This window comes from Brachyhypopomus gauderio, chromosome 14, assembly GCF_052324685.1.
Source record: "Brachyhypopomus gauderio isolate BG-103 chromosome 14, BGAUD_0.2, whole genome shotgun sequence".
Classification (NCBI taxonomy): domain Eukaryota; kingdom Metazoa; phylum Chordata; class Actinopteri; order Gymnotiformes; family Hypopomidae; genus Brachyhypopomus; species Brachyhypopomus gauderio.
Genome location: NC_135224.1, coordinates 1,580,611 through 1,599,117, shown reverse-complemented (window position 1 = coordinate 1,599,117; position 18,507 = coordinate 1,580,611). Strand labels below are relative to the sequence as shown.

General features: G+C 45.4%; 1 protein-coding gene across 2 annotated transcripts in view; it reads right to left on the bottom strand.

Moving 5' to 3' along the window:
• Positions 1-6,535: 6,535 nt before the first annotated feature.
• Positions 6,536-18,507, bottom strand: part of ptprn2 (protein tyrosine phosphatase receptor type N2) — a 205,656-nt gene continuing 193,684 nt past the window's right edge. For both annotated transcript variants that reach the window (XM_076972719.1, XM_076972720.1), the window contains 3 exons: positions 14,161-14,225; positions 11,419-11,492; positions 6,536-7,590 (listed from right to left, as the gene is read on the bottom strand). In XM_076972719.1, coding sequence (XP_076828834.1) covers positions 7,519-7,590; positions 11,419-11,492; positions 14,161-14,225 — 211 coding nt within the window. In that variant the 3' untranslated portion in view covers positions 6,536-7,518. The remainder of the gene's footprint in view (positions 7,591-11,418; positions 11,493-14,160; positions 14,226-18,507) is intronic.

Here is an 18,507-nt window from a genome sequence, read left to right as displayed (position 1 = left end):
TCATTTTAAAAAACTCCTTCATCACACTTTTGTTGCTGTTGTGACAGGAATGTGTGTCAGGCAGCAGTGTTTTATCACACAAGCCAATGGAGAGCTGAGCTGATCTCCTCTGTACCTACTGGAGAGTGAGTGTAAGGTCTACTCAGTACCCCTGCTGCTCAACCCTTACAGTTATACCAGTATAACCCTTATAGTTAAACCCGTATATCCCTTATAGTTATACTCGTATAGCCCTTATAGTTAAACCCGTATATCCCTTATAGTTATACTCGTATAGCCCTTATAGTTAAACCCGTATATCCCTTATAGTTATACTCGTATAGCCCTTATAGTTAAACCCGTATATCCCTTACAGTTATACCAGTATTGTCACGTTGAGTATTGTCTCCCTTTTGGGCGTGTGTTTACGTAGTCTACGTGCATCGTCTGCGTCTGTGGATATTCCGTGGTGATAGCTATGTCATGTGATAATCCGTCTCACCTGTGAATCGTCTCGTAATCACATGGGGTTAATGTGGTTTGTCTATTTAATGTGCGCTCGTGCAGTGTCCTGTGCTCGTCGTTGTCTAGAGTCTACACGTTTCTGTGTAAGTGTAAGATGTTCCTCATGCGCTATTGTGCAATCTATGTGTTATACATTAAAAGTGACGTCTGCAAGGATTCTGTGTCTCGTCCTTCGCTCCACCCCGATCGTCACAAGTATAACCCTTATAGTTAAACCCGGATATCCCTTATAGTTATACTCGTATATCCCTTATAGTTATACCAGTATAACCCTTATAGTTATACCCATATCGCCCTTATAGTTATACTCATATAGCCCTTATAGTTATACCCATAACGCCCTTAATTATACCAGTGTAACCCTTATAGTTAAACCCGTATATCCCTTATAGTTATACTCATATAGCCCTTATAGTTATACCCATAACGCCCTTAGTTATACCAGTGTAACCCTTATAGTTGAACCCGTATATCCCTTATAGTTATAGCTGTAAAGCCCTAATAGTTATACCCATAAAGCCCTTATAGTTGTACCCTTATAACCCTTATAATTATGCCCGTATAACCCTTATAGTTATACCCTTATACCCGTGTAACCCTTATAGTTATAGACTGTTCCCTACTGTATTTTTTCATGAAGCGTCACTATGGCAAGTGCTGTGACATCTAGTGTAATTTCACTGTAGCACAGCTGACCTTGTGGCCAGCATAGTACTGTTCCCCACAGGTCACCTGTTGTGGTTAAATCCAGACTGAACAGGTCATTGGTGTGCTTGAATTCAAACCCCACAGGTCACCTTCATTCAGATGCCACAATTCCTCAGAAAAGCACTATAAGAATAATTGCCCACTAGTATCATGTTTTAAAAGTTTGTTTGTGATTTAAAGGAGATCAAAAGCTCACAGTCGTCTCTAGGCATGAGTTGTTCCTGCTGCTGTGTTGTTACAAGCTGGGCTGTTGCTTTGAGTGGGGGGGGGGGGGGGGGGGGGGGGGGGGGTTACAAAGCTCCCACCCCCCAGTGGGACCCCCACCCCCCCAGTGGGACCCTCCACCCCCCAGTGGGACCCCCACCCCCCCCAGTGGGACCTGGACCACTTCCCCACACAGCCCCGCTGGAAAGTGTCCAAGCTCAACACTCTCAGCAGCCGCCGCAAATCAGTCCAGGAAGAAAGAAGAAAAATGCTTTTCTGTTCTGGAACTGATCTTGGGGCCTGTGGCCGGCACAGTGACTCAGTGGTGGGAGTTTCAGAAGAAGAAAGAAAACCCGAAGAAAAAAGCAAAGACATGAGTTTTCTTCTACACTTGTGGAGTTCAGAACAAATAAGAACATACAGATATGAGATGGATAACGGGTATAACGTTTTCTAACTGGGTATAACGTTTCTGTTGCTGACTTGGGTGAAGAAGGACACAAACATGTAGAGACCAGGGTCGTACTTGCAGTAGACTGTATATTTAATTTAGAATACAAAGACAGATGACCAATGGACAAACTCCTGACACGGTGACGAGACCGACGAGGCATTCTGGACAGACCACGTAACACTGGGATTACATCAACTCACTATAAAACCTAACAATACTAAGACAAAACAGTGACAACTCTTAACGTGGTGACTTGATGAACGAGACAGTACATAACACATGTAACATGGGCAATAACACTCTTTACGTGACGACCAGATCACCGAGGCATTTAAATAAACCACATAACATTATGGGCGGTAACAACTCTTTAAACGGTGACCAGATCAACAAGACATTAGAAATAACCACGTCAGTAGTCTCTGATAATTCGAGTGGAAGGGAGAGCAGGGAGAGAACACCTGGATTTAGAAAAGACAAACGAAACTTTAAGTATCCAACTACACAGGGCTTTAACCACGTAACTCAAAATTAGAACACACGCGGACATGGGACCTTAATATAGAAACATTGACAGACAGGGAAATCAAAGGAACAAACACGGGGAAAGACCAAACATAACAGGGTTGCGAACTAGAGGGACAACGTTTCCCCAAAGGCAACGACCAACCCCGAAGGAGACAGACACACGATAACCACAACAACAAAACGTGTAATAACCAGAAACAGAACGAAACGAAGACTAGAGTGAACCGACTAAAACGCGTTACACTGGGGATGTCAACCTAACCCTAATCCCTAACCCTATAGGGAGTATATGTGGATATGCTAAACACAAATGTCTTACAATTCTTGGAATGAGATACCAGTGCAAAAATAGTCAGAGTGACTTCAGCACCATCACTTCATAGTGCTCTGGTGGCTTTAGTGTAAAACCCTTTCATTCTGCAAGCTATCTGCTAATGTCGGTCATATCTGTATCATGGTGCGCAGCCTAAGAGAGACACGCCCACTTTCACACACTCTCACGCACAGGCTCCGCCCCATTCCTACCCTCCTAATTCTTTTTTTTTATGTGCAGCTCATTGGTAGTCCCTCTCTCAGTCGGTCTTTAGACCCACAGGGTCCTGCCATCATCACTGAACACTACCAAGCTGAGTGTGATACGACACCCCCGGAGTCCCCTGAGTGACAGCCCGAGTATGATCACTGCACTACTGCCTTTTGCTTTGTTGTGTTTAAAGGTCTACATGGCAAATAAAGACTTAATTGCAATTATAGGCTCATTCATAGGTAATAAAGACTTATTAATGATCAAATAGACTATTTAATGGGTAATAAAGCCTTCTTAATTGGTAATAAAGACTCATTGGTGAGTAATAAAGACTCATTAATGGGTAATAAAGACTCATTGATGGGTAATAAAGATTTATTAATGATAATAAAGATTCATTAATGGGTAGTAAAGACTCATTAATGGGTAATAGAGACTCATTAATGGATAATAAAGTCTCATTAATGAATAATAAAAACATTAATGATAATATAGACTCATTGATGGTAATAAAGTCTCATTAATGGGTAATAAAGACTCATTAATGGGTAATAAAGACTTATTAATGGTAATAAAGACTCATTAATGGGTAACAGACATATTAATGATAATAAAGACTCATTGGTGGGTAATAAAGACTCATTAATGGGTAATAAAGACTCATTGATGATAATAAAGACTCATTGGTGGGGAATAAAGGCTCATTAATGGGTAATAAAGACTCATTAATGATAATAAAGACTCATTGATGATAATAAAGACTCATTGGTGGGTAATAAAGACTTTTTTCCAAGTCCCTCCCCTCCCACTGTTGCGACACCACCACTACCACATTCTACCCGTTAGCGTCATGTTTACAGACTGTAGCAGTGACCCTTAATCAGGCCTAATGGGGACTTTTCTTGTGAAGTTTAATTAGGTACTTTCAAGTGACACTCAATTCACTATCTTGTTGTTTGGTTGATAAAACCAATAAAATTGTTTTACAACTTTGGACACCAAAGTTCTAAAGCATTCCAGGACTCCAATGTGCATGTGGGTACTATGTGTACTACTTGTGTACAACAGTACTACGCTTACAGTACACTACGCTACAGCACACTGCACTACTGTACACTGCACTACCATACACTATACTACACTTCACTACAATACATTACACTATGCTACAGCACACTACACTACATTTTACTATGCTACAGTATATTACACTATGCTACAGCACACTACACTAGAGCATACTACACTACACTGCAGTACACTACACTACTAATGAAGCCACACATAAGGGCCAGTCAAGACATGCTCTTTGGCCCTGTTTAAGTCTGAGCGATGCTGAAATTAAAATGGCTCAAAGCAACTAAGGATGTAGGTTTCTGAAGGATTTTCAAGGATGTCTGAGTGAAAACAGCCAACATTCTCAGAGCAGAACTTGTCTTTGTCTTATTTTATCAGTGACTGGCTTAGTCCAGTTCCTGGGAGAGCTTCCAGACCAGAGAGGTGATTAGGAGCTGGACTGCTGGATTGTGACTGAGTTTTAAGTGTTATTGAGAGAGCTCTCCTGGGACCCTGGGTCTGCACTAGTCATGGGGGACTTGGGCATAATATTGGAGGATAATTGGGTTTTTCAGCTTCTTTATGTGGCTGTGATTGAGCTGAGCTCTTGAGGCCTGGGTCTTCTCAGCTTTGCTCCGTGAAGAACTGTGAATGTGAATGAGAGCTTCACTCTCTTCCCATGCCCCATGTCATGAGACACAGGTTTTATCTTCACATTCCAGAATTGCAGAGAATCTACAGATACGGCTTATTGTTCTCTAAGTGACACCCAGACATCTTTCACCTTTTTCTAGAGATTTTATATTGTGAACATCAACCCCAACACTGCTCCATGACATCAGCACTTAATGCATTAGGCCTGCTTAATCTGAGCAGGTTTAATTACATCCCAGTGGTTTAATACTGGGTCTGGGAATCGTCTCAAAGACACATTCTGGACAAAATCGCACCGGAGATCAAACCAAGGAAGCAGCTTCTGAAGGAAGAGATCCAGAGACACAGAGAGACACAGAAGACGGAGAGACACAGGGGACAGAGAGACACAGAGGACAGAGACACAGAAGACGTAGAGACACAGAGGATGGAGAGACACAGAGGACACAGAGGATGGAGAGACACAGAGGACAGAACCCGCAGAAGGTCAACAAATGCATCTGGTAGGACAGATTAGAAGATAACACAAAGGTCCAAGACGGAGAGCATTAAAAGGAGATTTAGATGAGTCCTTGCTACTGCCATAGTGAAACTGGAGACCTAGACCTGAATACAGGAGTCCTGTTGAATGGGAGAAGACAGGATATCACAGATCTTATAATGAGGTGGGTGCAGAGGAAGCAATTACCATCAATATTTTTTTTCTAATAAACTTGAATCTTTCAGATGATAACCAATTAAATGTACATAATTATAGTTCCCATAAAGTTATTCATAAGATGATTAGCATGTCTGCATTACATTCAGATTAGCTGCATAATGATGAGGTACAGGTTAAGCAGAGAATATAGTGTTTCATATGCAAATGTCATGCAAATGAGCATACAAAAATAGCAGGAAGGCTACATCATTAATGACCTTGCTAATAGGGAATTTGCATGCTGTTTATTCTGATTGTACTCAAGAAAGAAAAGTAACCATATTGCTTTTTATTTTCCTCTTAAAGCACGATTTGTCTTTCCTCATCACTGAACACTGTCAGCATCACATCTGAACAGTGATTGTGTCTGTCTGTGATTGTGTATGTGTGTCAGTGATTGTATCTGTCAGTGATTGTGTGTGTCAGTGATTGTGTCTGTGCGTCAATAATTGTGTCTGTCTGTGATTGTGTCTGTGTGTCAGTGATTGTGTCTGTCTGTGATTGTGTCTGTCTGTGTGTCTGTCTGTGATTGTGTCATTCAGTGATTGTGTGTGTCTGTGATTGTGTCTGTCTGTGATTGTGTCTGACTGTGTCTGTGTAGTTCCAGCTGATCCTCAGCCTGCACGTCCAGGACAAACACAGGCCTGAAGCAGCACTGTCTTCTGCGGAAGGGCAGTGTGATTCCAACACAAATATCCCTGGTGTGCTGCACAGCACTGCTCCCCGTCACCCAGACCGGCCTACCACAGTGTAACCACAGCCTCACTGGCTACAGTGTCAACACATATTGGGTTTGTAGTTGATTACAGACGTCACTGTAATTCTCCTGATACCTGAGTTGAACCGAAGCTTCCCACAAAATCACAAGTTGTTAAACTTTATGTTCTGTAGTTATTGCCTTCTGCAAAAGTGACAATTTGTTGTCTGGATTCAAGTATAATCTCACCAGTACAACATAGCTGGTTCAGATTAGAATTAGACGCACTTACATTGCACAAGATATGTTAGTAAGCTCGCCATCCAGTGAGAACCCAGATATGTTAAGTAGCTCACCATCCAATGAAAACCCAGATATGTTAAGTAGCTCACCATCCAGAGACCCAGATCACCTGAAGCCTTCAGAAACTCCATCTCCAATTGTATGTGGGCTCAGTTAGGCTTGTGTCTTTATAAACAAGAAACACTCAGATTGAAACAATGATCCATTCACGTTAAACTTTATTATTTTATGCTCTATATTCTCTACACAAAAATATTATAAACAACTAAGCAATATTCTGATTTATCTTTTCAGTATGATATATTAACTGATCAAGTAACACAGAAAATTCACAATATCCTTTGTATATCTGAATCTAGCGATCTAACACAAAACAATAGAATTTAGGGTAACACTTTACATTAAGTGTTAAGGTTTGAGCAACAAAGAGTCAAAACAGGAGCTGCAATTGTTACATGTTTACTTAACATTAGTTAATTATTGTTAATGTGTTACTTCATGTGTTGTTCATGTTAACTAATGCATTACTTCATGTTAGTCAACACTTAATGTAAAGTGTTACCGACTTTAGAATATATAATACTATATTAATAAAATATAATAATATATGATACTACATAATACTATAGAATAACGTATAATACTTTTCTAACACATGATATTGCTCATCTTTCCTTCAGTAAACATTATCACAGCAAACTGTGAAACTCTGCACTGATAAAACAAATCCACCTTACACAAATACACACAGATTATACATACATATATAAATACATATTATTGGCTATTATATACACTGCCAACCAAGGTGCATCATCAAATACAGTATTTATTTGTTTGCACAAAATAAAATATAATTCTAAATTGTAATTTCAGAGATAATTATCTGCACAACTCTGAAGACTTGTATGCAGTACATTGGTATATGTAAATATATATATTTATAGAGTAATTTCATCATTTCTAATTTCTGCACTACTTGTATTTTCTGTGACAATTTCTATTACATTATAGCAAAGAGAGGAAGAAGTGACTGTCTCATGGAAAAAAAAATATATATAGAGAGAGTAGGAGACAGAGAGAGCCAGATGAAAAGAGAGTGAGAGAGGAAAGAGATGGAGGGAGAGAGGGGGAGACAGAGAGATGGAGAGAGAAAGAGAGATGGAGAGAGTGCTACACCTCCCTCACTGGGGAAGGGCTTTAAGGATGGCATTCACCTCTTCTGCTACTGCTGTCAGTGTGAACTCAAACTGCTCCTGCAGAAAGAGGACAGAAACACAAGGAAACGGTTCAGCTACACACCACAAAGATACAGTAGTGTTATTAACTACCTTCTCACTGCATAGTATTATTAAAGCTACAGTAGTGTTGTAAACGCTACAGTAGTATTATTAAAGCTACAATAGTGTTGTAAAAGCTACAGTAGTATTATTAAAGCTACAGTAGTGTTGTAAAAGCTACAGTAGTATTATTAAAGCTACAGTAGTATTATTAAAGCTACAGTAGTGTTGTAAAAGCTACAGTAGTATTATTAAAGCTACAGTAGTATTATTAAAGCTACAGTAGTGTTGTAAAAGCTACAGTAGTATTATTAAAGCTACAGTAATATTATTAAAGCTACAGTAGTGTTGTAAAAGCTACAGTAGTATTATTAAAGCTACAGTAATATTATTAAAGCTACAGTAGTGTTGTAAACGCTACAGTAGTATTATTAAAGCTACAGTAGTATTATTAAAGCTACAGTAGTGTTGTAAAAGCTACAGTAGTATTATTATTATTATGGCTGTTGCTTCTCACTGCTGCCCTCTACTGGTCATAGTCAGACTACATTTGCCCACTCCACTCTGAGTCCATGCCAGACTGTAGAAGTGCATATAGAAGCCGAGCACGTGTGTGTGTGTGTGTGTGTGTGTGTGTGTGTGTGTGTGTGTGTGTGTGTGTGTGCGTGCGTCTCTGGCAGGCATATCCTAGACCATGTGAAGGCTGACCCTGAACCCCCATGTATCTGGACAGAAGTGCTTTTAACCTAGGATGAAAGACAAAACCCAGAATGATAAAACACATTTAAAAAAGCAGGATGAAATCTGAAACACACATTTACCAGATAAAAAATTTACAGTGATATCTGTCAAACATGAATACCACATTTTGAATAATCAAGAGAGAAGATTTTAGGAGGGCATCATTTTCCTTTTCTCTGGATTGAATAACTGGGTTTCTTCAGTCCAGCTGGTGACTGCTTCCTTCATTAAGTCCACAGATTTCACCCAGAATGTTGTAGTGAATGTGCTCATGTCAACAACATGATGTTGCAACACTGCCTCTAATCACATTATTACATTCAGCATGCCAGGAAAACACATTTTAACATTTAAAACAGTTGGTGGGGTGATGGTGGAGTGATGGTGGAGTGTTGGTGGAGTGATGGTGGAATGTTGGTGGAGTGATGGTGGAGTAATAGTGGAGTGCTGGTGGAGTGTTGGTGGAGTGTTGGTGGAGTGATGGTGGAGTGATGGTGGAGTGATGGTGGAGTGTTGGTGGAGTGATGGTGGAGTGATGGTGGAATGTTGGTGGAATGTTGGTGGAGTGATGGTGGAGTAATAGTGGAGTGCTGGTGGAGTGTTGGTGGAGTGATGGTGGAGTGATGGTGGAGTGATGGTGGAGTGTTTGTGGAGTGCTGGTGGAGTGATGGTGGAGTGATGGTGGAATGATGGTGGAGTGTTGGTGGAGTGTTGGTGGAATGATGGTGGGGTGATGGTGGAGTGTTGGTGGAGTGTTGGTGGAGTGATGGTGGAGTGTTGGTGGAGTGTTGGTGGAGTGATGGTGGAGTGTTGGAGTGTTGGTGGAGTGATGGTGGAGTGATGGTGGAGTGTTGGAGTGTTGGTGGAGTGATGGTGGAGTGATGGTGGAGTGTTGGTGGAGTGTTGATGGAGTGATGGTGGAGTGATGGTGGAGTGTTGGTGGAGTGTTGGTGGAGTGTTGGTGGAGTAATAGTGGAGTGTTGGTGGAGTGTTGGTGGAGTGATGGTGGAGTGTTGGTGGAGTAATGGTGGAGTGTTGGTGGAGTAATAGTGGAGTGCTGGTGGAGTGTTGGTGGAGTGTTGATGGAGTGATGGTGGAGTGATGGTGGAGTGTTGGTGGAGTGTTGGTGGAGTAATAGTGGAGTGTTGGTGGAGTGTTGGTGGAGTGATGGTGGAGTGTTGGTGGAGTGATGGTGGAGTGTTGGTGGAGTAATAGTGGAGTGCTGGTGGAGTGTTGGTGGAGTGTTGATGGAGTGTTGGTGGAGTGTTGGTGGGGTGATGGTGGAGTGTTGTTGAAAATGATGTGACTGCCTTCATAAACACCACCTAACCATAGATTAACCCTAATCCTAACACCTAACCATAGAATAACCCTAATACCTAACCATAGAATAAACCTAACCCTAACACCTAACCATAGATTAAACCTAACCCTAACACATAACCTTCACCCTTGGTGCGTCCAAAACAAAATCAGTCTGAATCAAATGTTCAGACCCCTGTGGTCTTGACTGTCTGGCGTTAAATAATAGACTGATTGTACAGGATCAATGACAACAGTGGGGTGTGGTTGACATGGAGTGTGAGCTGGTGCAATAGCAATGTGTAATTAAATGGTGTAACTGCAGACTGTGATTATTACTCTATGAAAATGTTTGACCTTTGAATTACAGGTCTGGACAAGGCCAATGTGCTCAATGCTGCGTCAGTGACATGGTGGAGATCTGTCTGGTGTGTTGTGGTTGGTTGTAGTGAGGTTTGTTGTGGTTAAGTGTAGTAAGGTATGTTGTGGTTAGGTGTAGTTAGGTGTGTTGAGGTTAGGTGTAGTTATGGTTAAGTGTAGTTAGGTGTGTTGTGGTTGGTTGTAGTGTGGTTTGTTGTGGTTAAGTGTAGTAAGGTATGTTGTGGTTAGGTGTACAGTAGTTAGGTTTGTTGTGGTTAAGTGTAGTAAGGTATGTTGTGGTTGGTTGTAGTGTGGTTTGTTGTGGTTAAGTGTAGTAAGGTGTGTTGTGGTTAGGTGTACAGTAGTTAGGTTTGTTGTGGTTAAGTGCAGTAAGGTATGTTGTGGTTGGTTGTAGTGTGGTTTGTTGTGGTTAAGTGTAGTAAGGTGTAGTGTGGTTAGATGTAGTGTGGTGTATTGTGGTTAGATGTAGTTGTGGTTAAGTGTAGTTAGGTGTGTTGTGGTTAGGTGTACAGTAGTTATGTTTGTTGTGGTTAAGTGTAGTAAGGTATGTTGTGGTTGGTTGTAGTGTGGTTTGTTGTGGTTAGGTGCAGTTAGGTGTAGATACGTGTGTTGTGGTTAGGTCTTATTAGGTCTGTTGAGGTTTGTTGTGATTTGGTGTATTTAGGTGTGCTGTGGTGAAGTGTAGTTAGGTGTGGTGTAGTGTGGTGTAGTTAGGTGTAATTATTATGGTTAAGTTTAGTTAGGTGTAGTTGTGGGTAGGTGTAGTATCGTGTAGTTAGGTGTGTTGTGGTTAAGTGTAGTTAGGTGTGTTGTGGTTAAGTGTAGTTTTCTATATTTCCTTCTGTCTAAATTGTTGTTGTTGTCATGGTGACCGGTGTCGGCCAGAGGAGGATGGGTTCCCCCCCTGAGTCTTGGTTCCTCTCAAGGTTTCTTCCTCATGCAAAAAAAACTAGGGAGTTTTTCCTTGCCACTGTCGCCCTTGGCTTGCTCACTGGGGGCTAGGACTCGGCACTTGTAAAGCTGCTTTGTGACAACAACTGTTGTAAAAAGCGCTATATAAATAAAATTTGATTGATTGATTGAGTTAGGTGTAGTTGTGGTTATGTGTAGTTAGGTGTAGTTGTGGTTATGTGTGGTGTCGTGTAGTTAGGTGTAGTTGTGGTTATGTGTAGTTAGGTGTAGTTGTGGTTAGGTGTGTTGTGGTGTTGTGTAGTTAGGTGTGTTGTGGTTAAGTGTAGTTAGGTGTAGTTGTGGTTAGGTGTGTTGTGGTTATGTGTAGTTAGGTGTGTTGTGGTTATGTGTAGTTAGGTGTAGTTGTGGTTAGGTGTGTTGTGGTTAAGTGTAGTTAGGTGTAGTTGTGGTTAGGTGTGTTGTGGTTACCTTGGTGTGCACCATTCCTGCTCTCTGATCCCGCAGGTGCTCCAGAGTTGCAGCTATATCAATCTCCTTAGCACCTGCAAGAGGGGTAGAGGGTTAGGGTTACAGGGTTAGGGGTAGGGGTAGAGGGTTAGGGTTACAGGGTTAGGGTTACAGGGTTAGGGTTAGAGGTAGAGGGTTAGGGTTACAGGGTTAGGGTTACAGGGTTAGGGTTAGGGGTAGAGGGATAGGGTTACAGGGTTAGGGGTAGAGGGATAGGGTTACAGGGTTAGGGGTAGAGGGATGAGGGTTACAGGGTTAGGGTTAGGGGTAGATGGATAGGGTTACAGGGTTAGGGGTAGAGGGTTAGGGTTACAGGGTTAGGGGTAGAGGGTTAGGGTTACAGGGTTAGGGTTAAGGTTAGGGGTAGAGGGATAGGGTTACAGGGTTAGGGTTACAGGGTTAGGGGTAGAGGGTTAGGGTTACAGGGTTAGGGGTAAAGGGATAGGGGTAGAGGGATAGGGTTACAGGGTTAGGGGTAGAGGGATAGGGTTACAGGGTTAGGGGTAGAGGGTTAGGGTTACAGGGTTAGGGGTAGAGGGATAGGGTTACAGGGTTAGGGTTACAGGGTTAGGGGTAGAGGGTTAGGGTTACAGGGTTAGGGTTAGAGGGATAGGGTTACAGGGTTAGGGTTACAGGGTTAGGGTTAGGGGTAGAGGGATAGGGTTACAGGGTTAGGGGTAGAGGGATAGGGTTACAGGGTTAGGGGTAGAGGTAGGGTGGGGGGGGGTTAGGGTTAGAGGTAGGGTTAGGGTTAGACTGAGTGACAGGGTGAACACCCTATATGTGCCTGCCAGACTCACTCTCAATCACTCTCTTGGGGAGGGAGTTGGGTTGACAGGGTTAGGTAAATGGGCAAGGTGTTGGGGTGATGTTGATGGTAAACAGGGAGGGAGTTGGGGTGATGTAAACAGGTGAGGTGTTGGGGTGAGGTAAACAGGGAGGGTGTTGGGGTGATGTAAACAGGTGAGGTGTTGGGATGAGGTAAACAGGGAGGATGTTGAGGTAAACAGGTGAGGTAAACAGCGAGGGTGTTGGGGTGAGGTAAAAAGATGGGGTGTTGGGGTGACGGTGATGGTAAGGGGGGGAGGATATGAATTGAACTGAATTCATTTTATTCTAAGAAAAGCATGTCAGGCCCAGATGCTTCCACAGGGGGCAGGTGTCACAGGGGGCAGGTGCCACAGGGGGCGGGTGTCTCAGGGGGCGGGTGCCACAGGGGGCGGGTGCCACAGGGGGCAGGTGTCTCAGGGGGCGGGTGCCACAGGGGGCGGGTGCCACAGGGGGCGGGTGTCTCAGGGGGCGGGTGCCACAGGGGGCGGGTGTCTCAGGGGGCGGGTGTCTCAGGGGGCGGGTGCCACAGGGGGCGGGTGTCTCAGGGGGCGGGTGTCTCAGGGGGCAGGTGCCACAGGGGGCGGGTGTCTCAGGGGGCGGGTGCCACAGGGAGCGGGTGCCACAGGGGGCGGGTGTCTCAGGGGGCGGGTGCCACAGGGGGCGGGTGCCACAGGGGGCGGGTGTCTCAGGGGGCAGGTGTCTCAGGGGGCAGGTGTCTCAGGGGGCAGGTGTCACAGGGCGCAGGTGTCTCAGGGGGCAGGTGTCTCAGGGGGCAGGTGTCATAGGGGGCAGGTGTCATAGGGGGCAGGTGTCTCAGGGGGCAGGTGCCACAGGGGGCAGGTGTCTCAGGGGGCAGGTGTCACAGGGGGCAGGTGTCACAGGGGGCAGGTGTCTCAGGGGGCAGGTGTCTCAGGGGGCAGGTGCCACAGGGGGGAGGTGTCACAGGGGGGAGGTGTCACAGGGGGCAGGTGCCACAGGGGGCAGGTGTCTCAGGGGGCAGGTGTCACAGGGGGGAGGTGTCACAGGGGGGAGGTGTCACAGGGGGCAGGTGCCACAGGGGGCAGGTGTCTCAGGGGGCAGGTGTCTCAGGGGGCAGGTGCCACAGGGGGCAGGTGTCTCAGGGGGCAGGTGTCACAGGGGGGAGGTGTCACAGGGGGGAGGTGTCACAGGGGGCAGGTGTCTCAGGGGGCAGGTGCCACAGGGGGCAGGTGTCTCAGGGGGCAGGTGTCACAGGGGGGAGGTGTCACAGGGGGGAGGTGTCACAGGGGGCAGGTGTCTCAGGGGGCAGGTGCCACAGGGGGCAGGTGTCTCAGGGGGCAGGTGTCTCAGGGGGCAGGTGCCACAGGGGGCAGGTGTCACAGGGGGGAGGTGTCACAGGGGGCAGGTGTCTCAGGGGGCAGGTGCCACAGGGGGCAGGTGTCACAGGGGGCAGGTGTCACAGGATGCCAGGGCAGAAGCAGCACGGATGAAGTAAATATAGATGTGATGTGATGTGATGTGATAGATGTGATGTGATGTGATATATATATAGATGTGATGTGATGTGATGTGATGTTTCTGGCCCTCTCACCACTTCCTCATTCTCAGACCTTTTTCTCACTCTCCCTTCCCCCCTCCCTCTCTCTCCCACCCTCTCTCCTTCACCTCCCCCTCCCTCCCTCTCCCACCCTCTCTCCTTCACCTCCCCCTCCCTCTCTCTCCCACCCTGTCACCCCCCCCCCCCCACACACACACACACACACCCTCAATCCTCTTCATTGCCTTTAACGCATTGCAAGACCTTCAACTGAAAACAGGGGCTTTATCGTTGTCATGGCAATGCTGCGTGTGTGTGTGTGTGCGTGTGTGTGTGTGTGTGTAGTCACTACCCACCTTTAGCCATTTTATTCAGTACCATGTCTATCAGAATGTAACTCCCACTCCTGCCTGATCCGTCACTGGAGGGAGAAAGAGTGAGAGAGGTAGAGGTAGAGAGAGAGAGAGAGAGTGAGACGTAGAGAGAGTGAGAGGTAGAGAAAGAGAGAGTGAGGAAGAGAGAGAGAGTGAGAGGTAGAGGGTGAGAGATAGAGAGAGTGAGAGGTAGGGAGAGAGTGAGAGGTAGAGGGTGAGAGAGGTAGGGAGAGAGTGAGAGGTAGAGGGTGAGAGGTAGGGAGAGAGTGAGAGATAGGGAGAGAGTGAGAGGTAGGGAGAGAGTGAGAGATAGGGAGAGAGTGAGAGGTAGGGAGAGAGTGAGAGGTAGGGAGAGAGTGAGAGATAGGGAGAGTGAGAGATAGGGAGAGAGTGAGAGGTAGGGAGAGAGTGAGAGGTAGAGAGAGAGTGAGAGGTAGGGAGAGAGTGAGAGGTAGGGAGAGAGTGAGAGGTAGAGGGTGAGAGGTAGGGAGAGAGTGAGAGATAGGGAGAGAGTGAGAGGTAGAGAGTGAGAGGTAGGGAGAGAGTGAGAGGTAGAGGGAGAGAGGTAGGGAGAGAGTGAGAGGTAGAGAGTGAGAGGTAGGGAGAGAGTGAGAGATAGGGAGAGAGTGAGAGGTAGAGAGTGAGAGGTAGGGAGAGAGTGAGAGATAGGGAGAGAGTGAGAGGTAGAGGGTGAGAGAGGTAGAGAGAGAGTGAGAGGTAGAGGGTGAGAGGTAGGGAGAGAGTGAGAGGTAGAGGGTGAGAGGTAGGGAGAGAGTGAGAGGTAGAGGGTGAGAGAGGTAGGGAGAGAGTGAGAGGTAGAGGGTGAGAGAGGTAGGGAGAGAGTGAGAGGTAGAGTGTGAGAGGTAGAGAGAGTGTGAGAGGTAGAGGGTGAGAGAGGTAGGGAGAGAGTGAGAGGTAGAGTGTGAGAGGTAGAGAGAGTGAGTGAGACAGATTGGGGTGTAACAACAAAAGTAGTGAGACTTCACTCATGTGAGTGTGTTCAAACTGCTCATGTGTGTGTGAGATTTCTCTGCTGTTGCATCATCTACAGTGCTGCACAGCCAAGTTGTCAGAGCCCCATAGCACTCAAAAAACAGCCCCACCCAATAACCCTCACAACCAACCAATCACAACCCTCACAACCAACCAATCACAACCCTCACACACAACCCTCACAATCATAACCCTCACAACCAACCAATCATAACCCTCACACACAACCAATCACAACCCTCACACACAACCCTCACAATCATAACCCTCACAACCAACCAATCATAACCCTCACACACAACCAATCACAACCCTCACACACAACCCTCACGATCATAACCCTCACAACCAACCAATCACAACCCTCACACACAACCCTCACAATCATAACCCTCACAACCAACCAATCACAACCCTCACACACAACCCTCACAATCATAACCCTCACAACCAACAAATCACAACCCTCACAACCAACCAATCACAACCCTCACAACCAACCAATCACAACCCTCACACACAACCCTCACAATCATAACCCTCACAACCAACAAATCACAACCCTCACAACCAACCAATCACAACCCTCACAACCAACCAATCACAACCCTCACAACCAACCAATCACAACCCTCACACACAACCAATCATAACCCTCACAACCAACCAATCACAACCCTCACACACAACCAATCATAACCCTCACAACCAACCAATCACAACCCTCACAACCAACCAATCACAACCCTCACACACAACCCTCACAATCATAACCCTCACAACCAACCAATCATAACCCTCACACACAACCCTCACAATCATAACCCTCACAACCAACCAATCACAACCCTCACAACCAACCAATCATAACCCTCACAACCAACCAATCACAACCCTCACAACCAACCAATCATAACCCTCACAACCAACCAATCACAACCCTCACAACCAACCAATCATAACCCTCACAACCAACCAATCACAACCCTCACAACCAACCAATCATAACCCTCACAACCAACCAATCACAACCCTCACAACCAACCAATCACAACCCTCACAACCAACCAATCACAACCCTCACTCACAACCCTTACAATCATAACCCTCACAACCAACCAATCATAACCCTCACACACAACCCTCACAATCATAACCCTCACAACCAACCAATCATAACCCTCACACACAACCAATCATAACCCTCACAACCAACCAATCACAACCCTCACAACCAACCAATCACAACCCTCACACACAACCCTCACAATCATAACCCTCACAACCAACCAATCATAACCCTCACACACAACCAATCACAACCCTCACAACCAACCAATCATAACCCTCACACACAACCCTCACAATCATAACCCTCACAACCAACCAATCACAACCCTCACAATCATAACCCTCACAACCAACCAATCACAACCCTCACAACCAACCAATCACAACCCTCACACACAACCCTCACAATCATAACCCTCACAACCAACAAATCACAACCCTCACAACCAACCAATCACAACCCTCACAACCAACCAATCACAACCCTCACACACAACCAATCATAACCCTCACAACCAACCAATCACAACCCTCACACACAACCAATCATAACCCTCACAACCAACCAATCACAACCCTCACAACCAACCAATCACAACCCTCACACACAACCCTCACAATCATAACCCTCACAACCAACCAATCATAACCCTCACACACAACCCTCACAATCATATCCCTCACAACCAACCAATCACAACCCTCACAACCAACCAATCATAACCCTCACAACCAACCAATCACAACCCTCACAACCAACCAATCATAACCCTCACAACCAACCAATCACAACCCTCACAACCAACCAATCATAACCCTCACAACCAACCAATCACAACCCTCACTCACAACCCTCACAATCATAACCCTCACAACCAACCAATCATAACCCTCACACACAACCCTCACAATCATAACCCTCACAACCAACCAATCACAACCCTCACACACAACCCTCACAATCATAACCCTCACAACCAACCAATCACAACCCTCACAACCAACCAATCACAACCCTCACAACCAACCAATCATAACCCTCACAACCAACCAATCACAACCCTCACTCACAACCCTTACAATCATAACCCTCACAACCAACCAATCATAACCCTCACACACAACCCTCACAATCATAACCCTCACAACCAACCAATCATAACCCTCATACACAACCCTTACAATCATAACCCTCACAACCAACCAATCATAACCCTCACACACAACCCTTACAATCATAACCCTCACAACCAACCAATCATAACCCTCACACACAACCCTCACAATCATAACCCTCACAACCAACCAATCATAACCCTCACACACAACCCTCACAATCATAACCCTCACAACCAACCAATCACAACCCTCACACACAACCCTCACAATCATAACCCTCACAACCAACCAATCACAACCCTCACAACCAACCAATCACAACCCTCACAACCAACCAATCATAACCCTCACAACCAACCAATCACAACCCTCACAACCAACCAATCACAACCCTCACAACCAACCAATCATAACCCTCACAACCAACCAATCACAACCCTCACACACAACCCTTACAATCATAACCCTCACAACCAACCAATCATAACCCTCACTCACAACCCTTACAATCATAACCCTCACAACCAACCAATCATAACCCTCACACACAACCCTCACAATCATATCCCTCACAACCAACCAATCACAACCCTCACAACCAACCAATCATAACCCTCACACACAACCCTTACAGTCATAACCCTCACAACCAACCAATCAACCCTCACAACCAACCAATCATAACCCTCACACACAACCCTTACAATCATAACCCTCACAACCAACCAATCATAACCCTCACACACAACCCTTACAATCATAACCCTCACAACCAACCAATCATAACCCTCACACACAACCCTTACAATCATAACCCTCACAACCAACCAATCATAACCCTCACACACAACCCTTACAATCATAACCCTCACAACCAACCAATCATAACCCTCACACACAACCCTTACAATCATAACCCTCACACACAACCCTTACAATCATAACCCTCACAACCAACCAATCACAACCCTCACACACAACCCTCACAATCATAACCCTCACAACCAACCAATCATAACCCTCACACACAACCCTCACAATCATAACCCTCACAACCGACCAATCACAACCCTCACACACAACCCTCACAATCATAACCCTCACAACCAACCAATCATAACCCTCACACACAACCCTCACAAACAA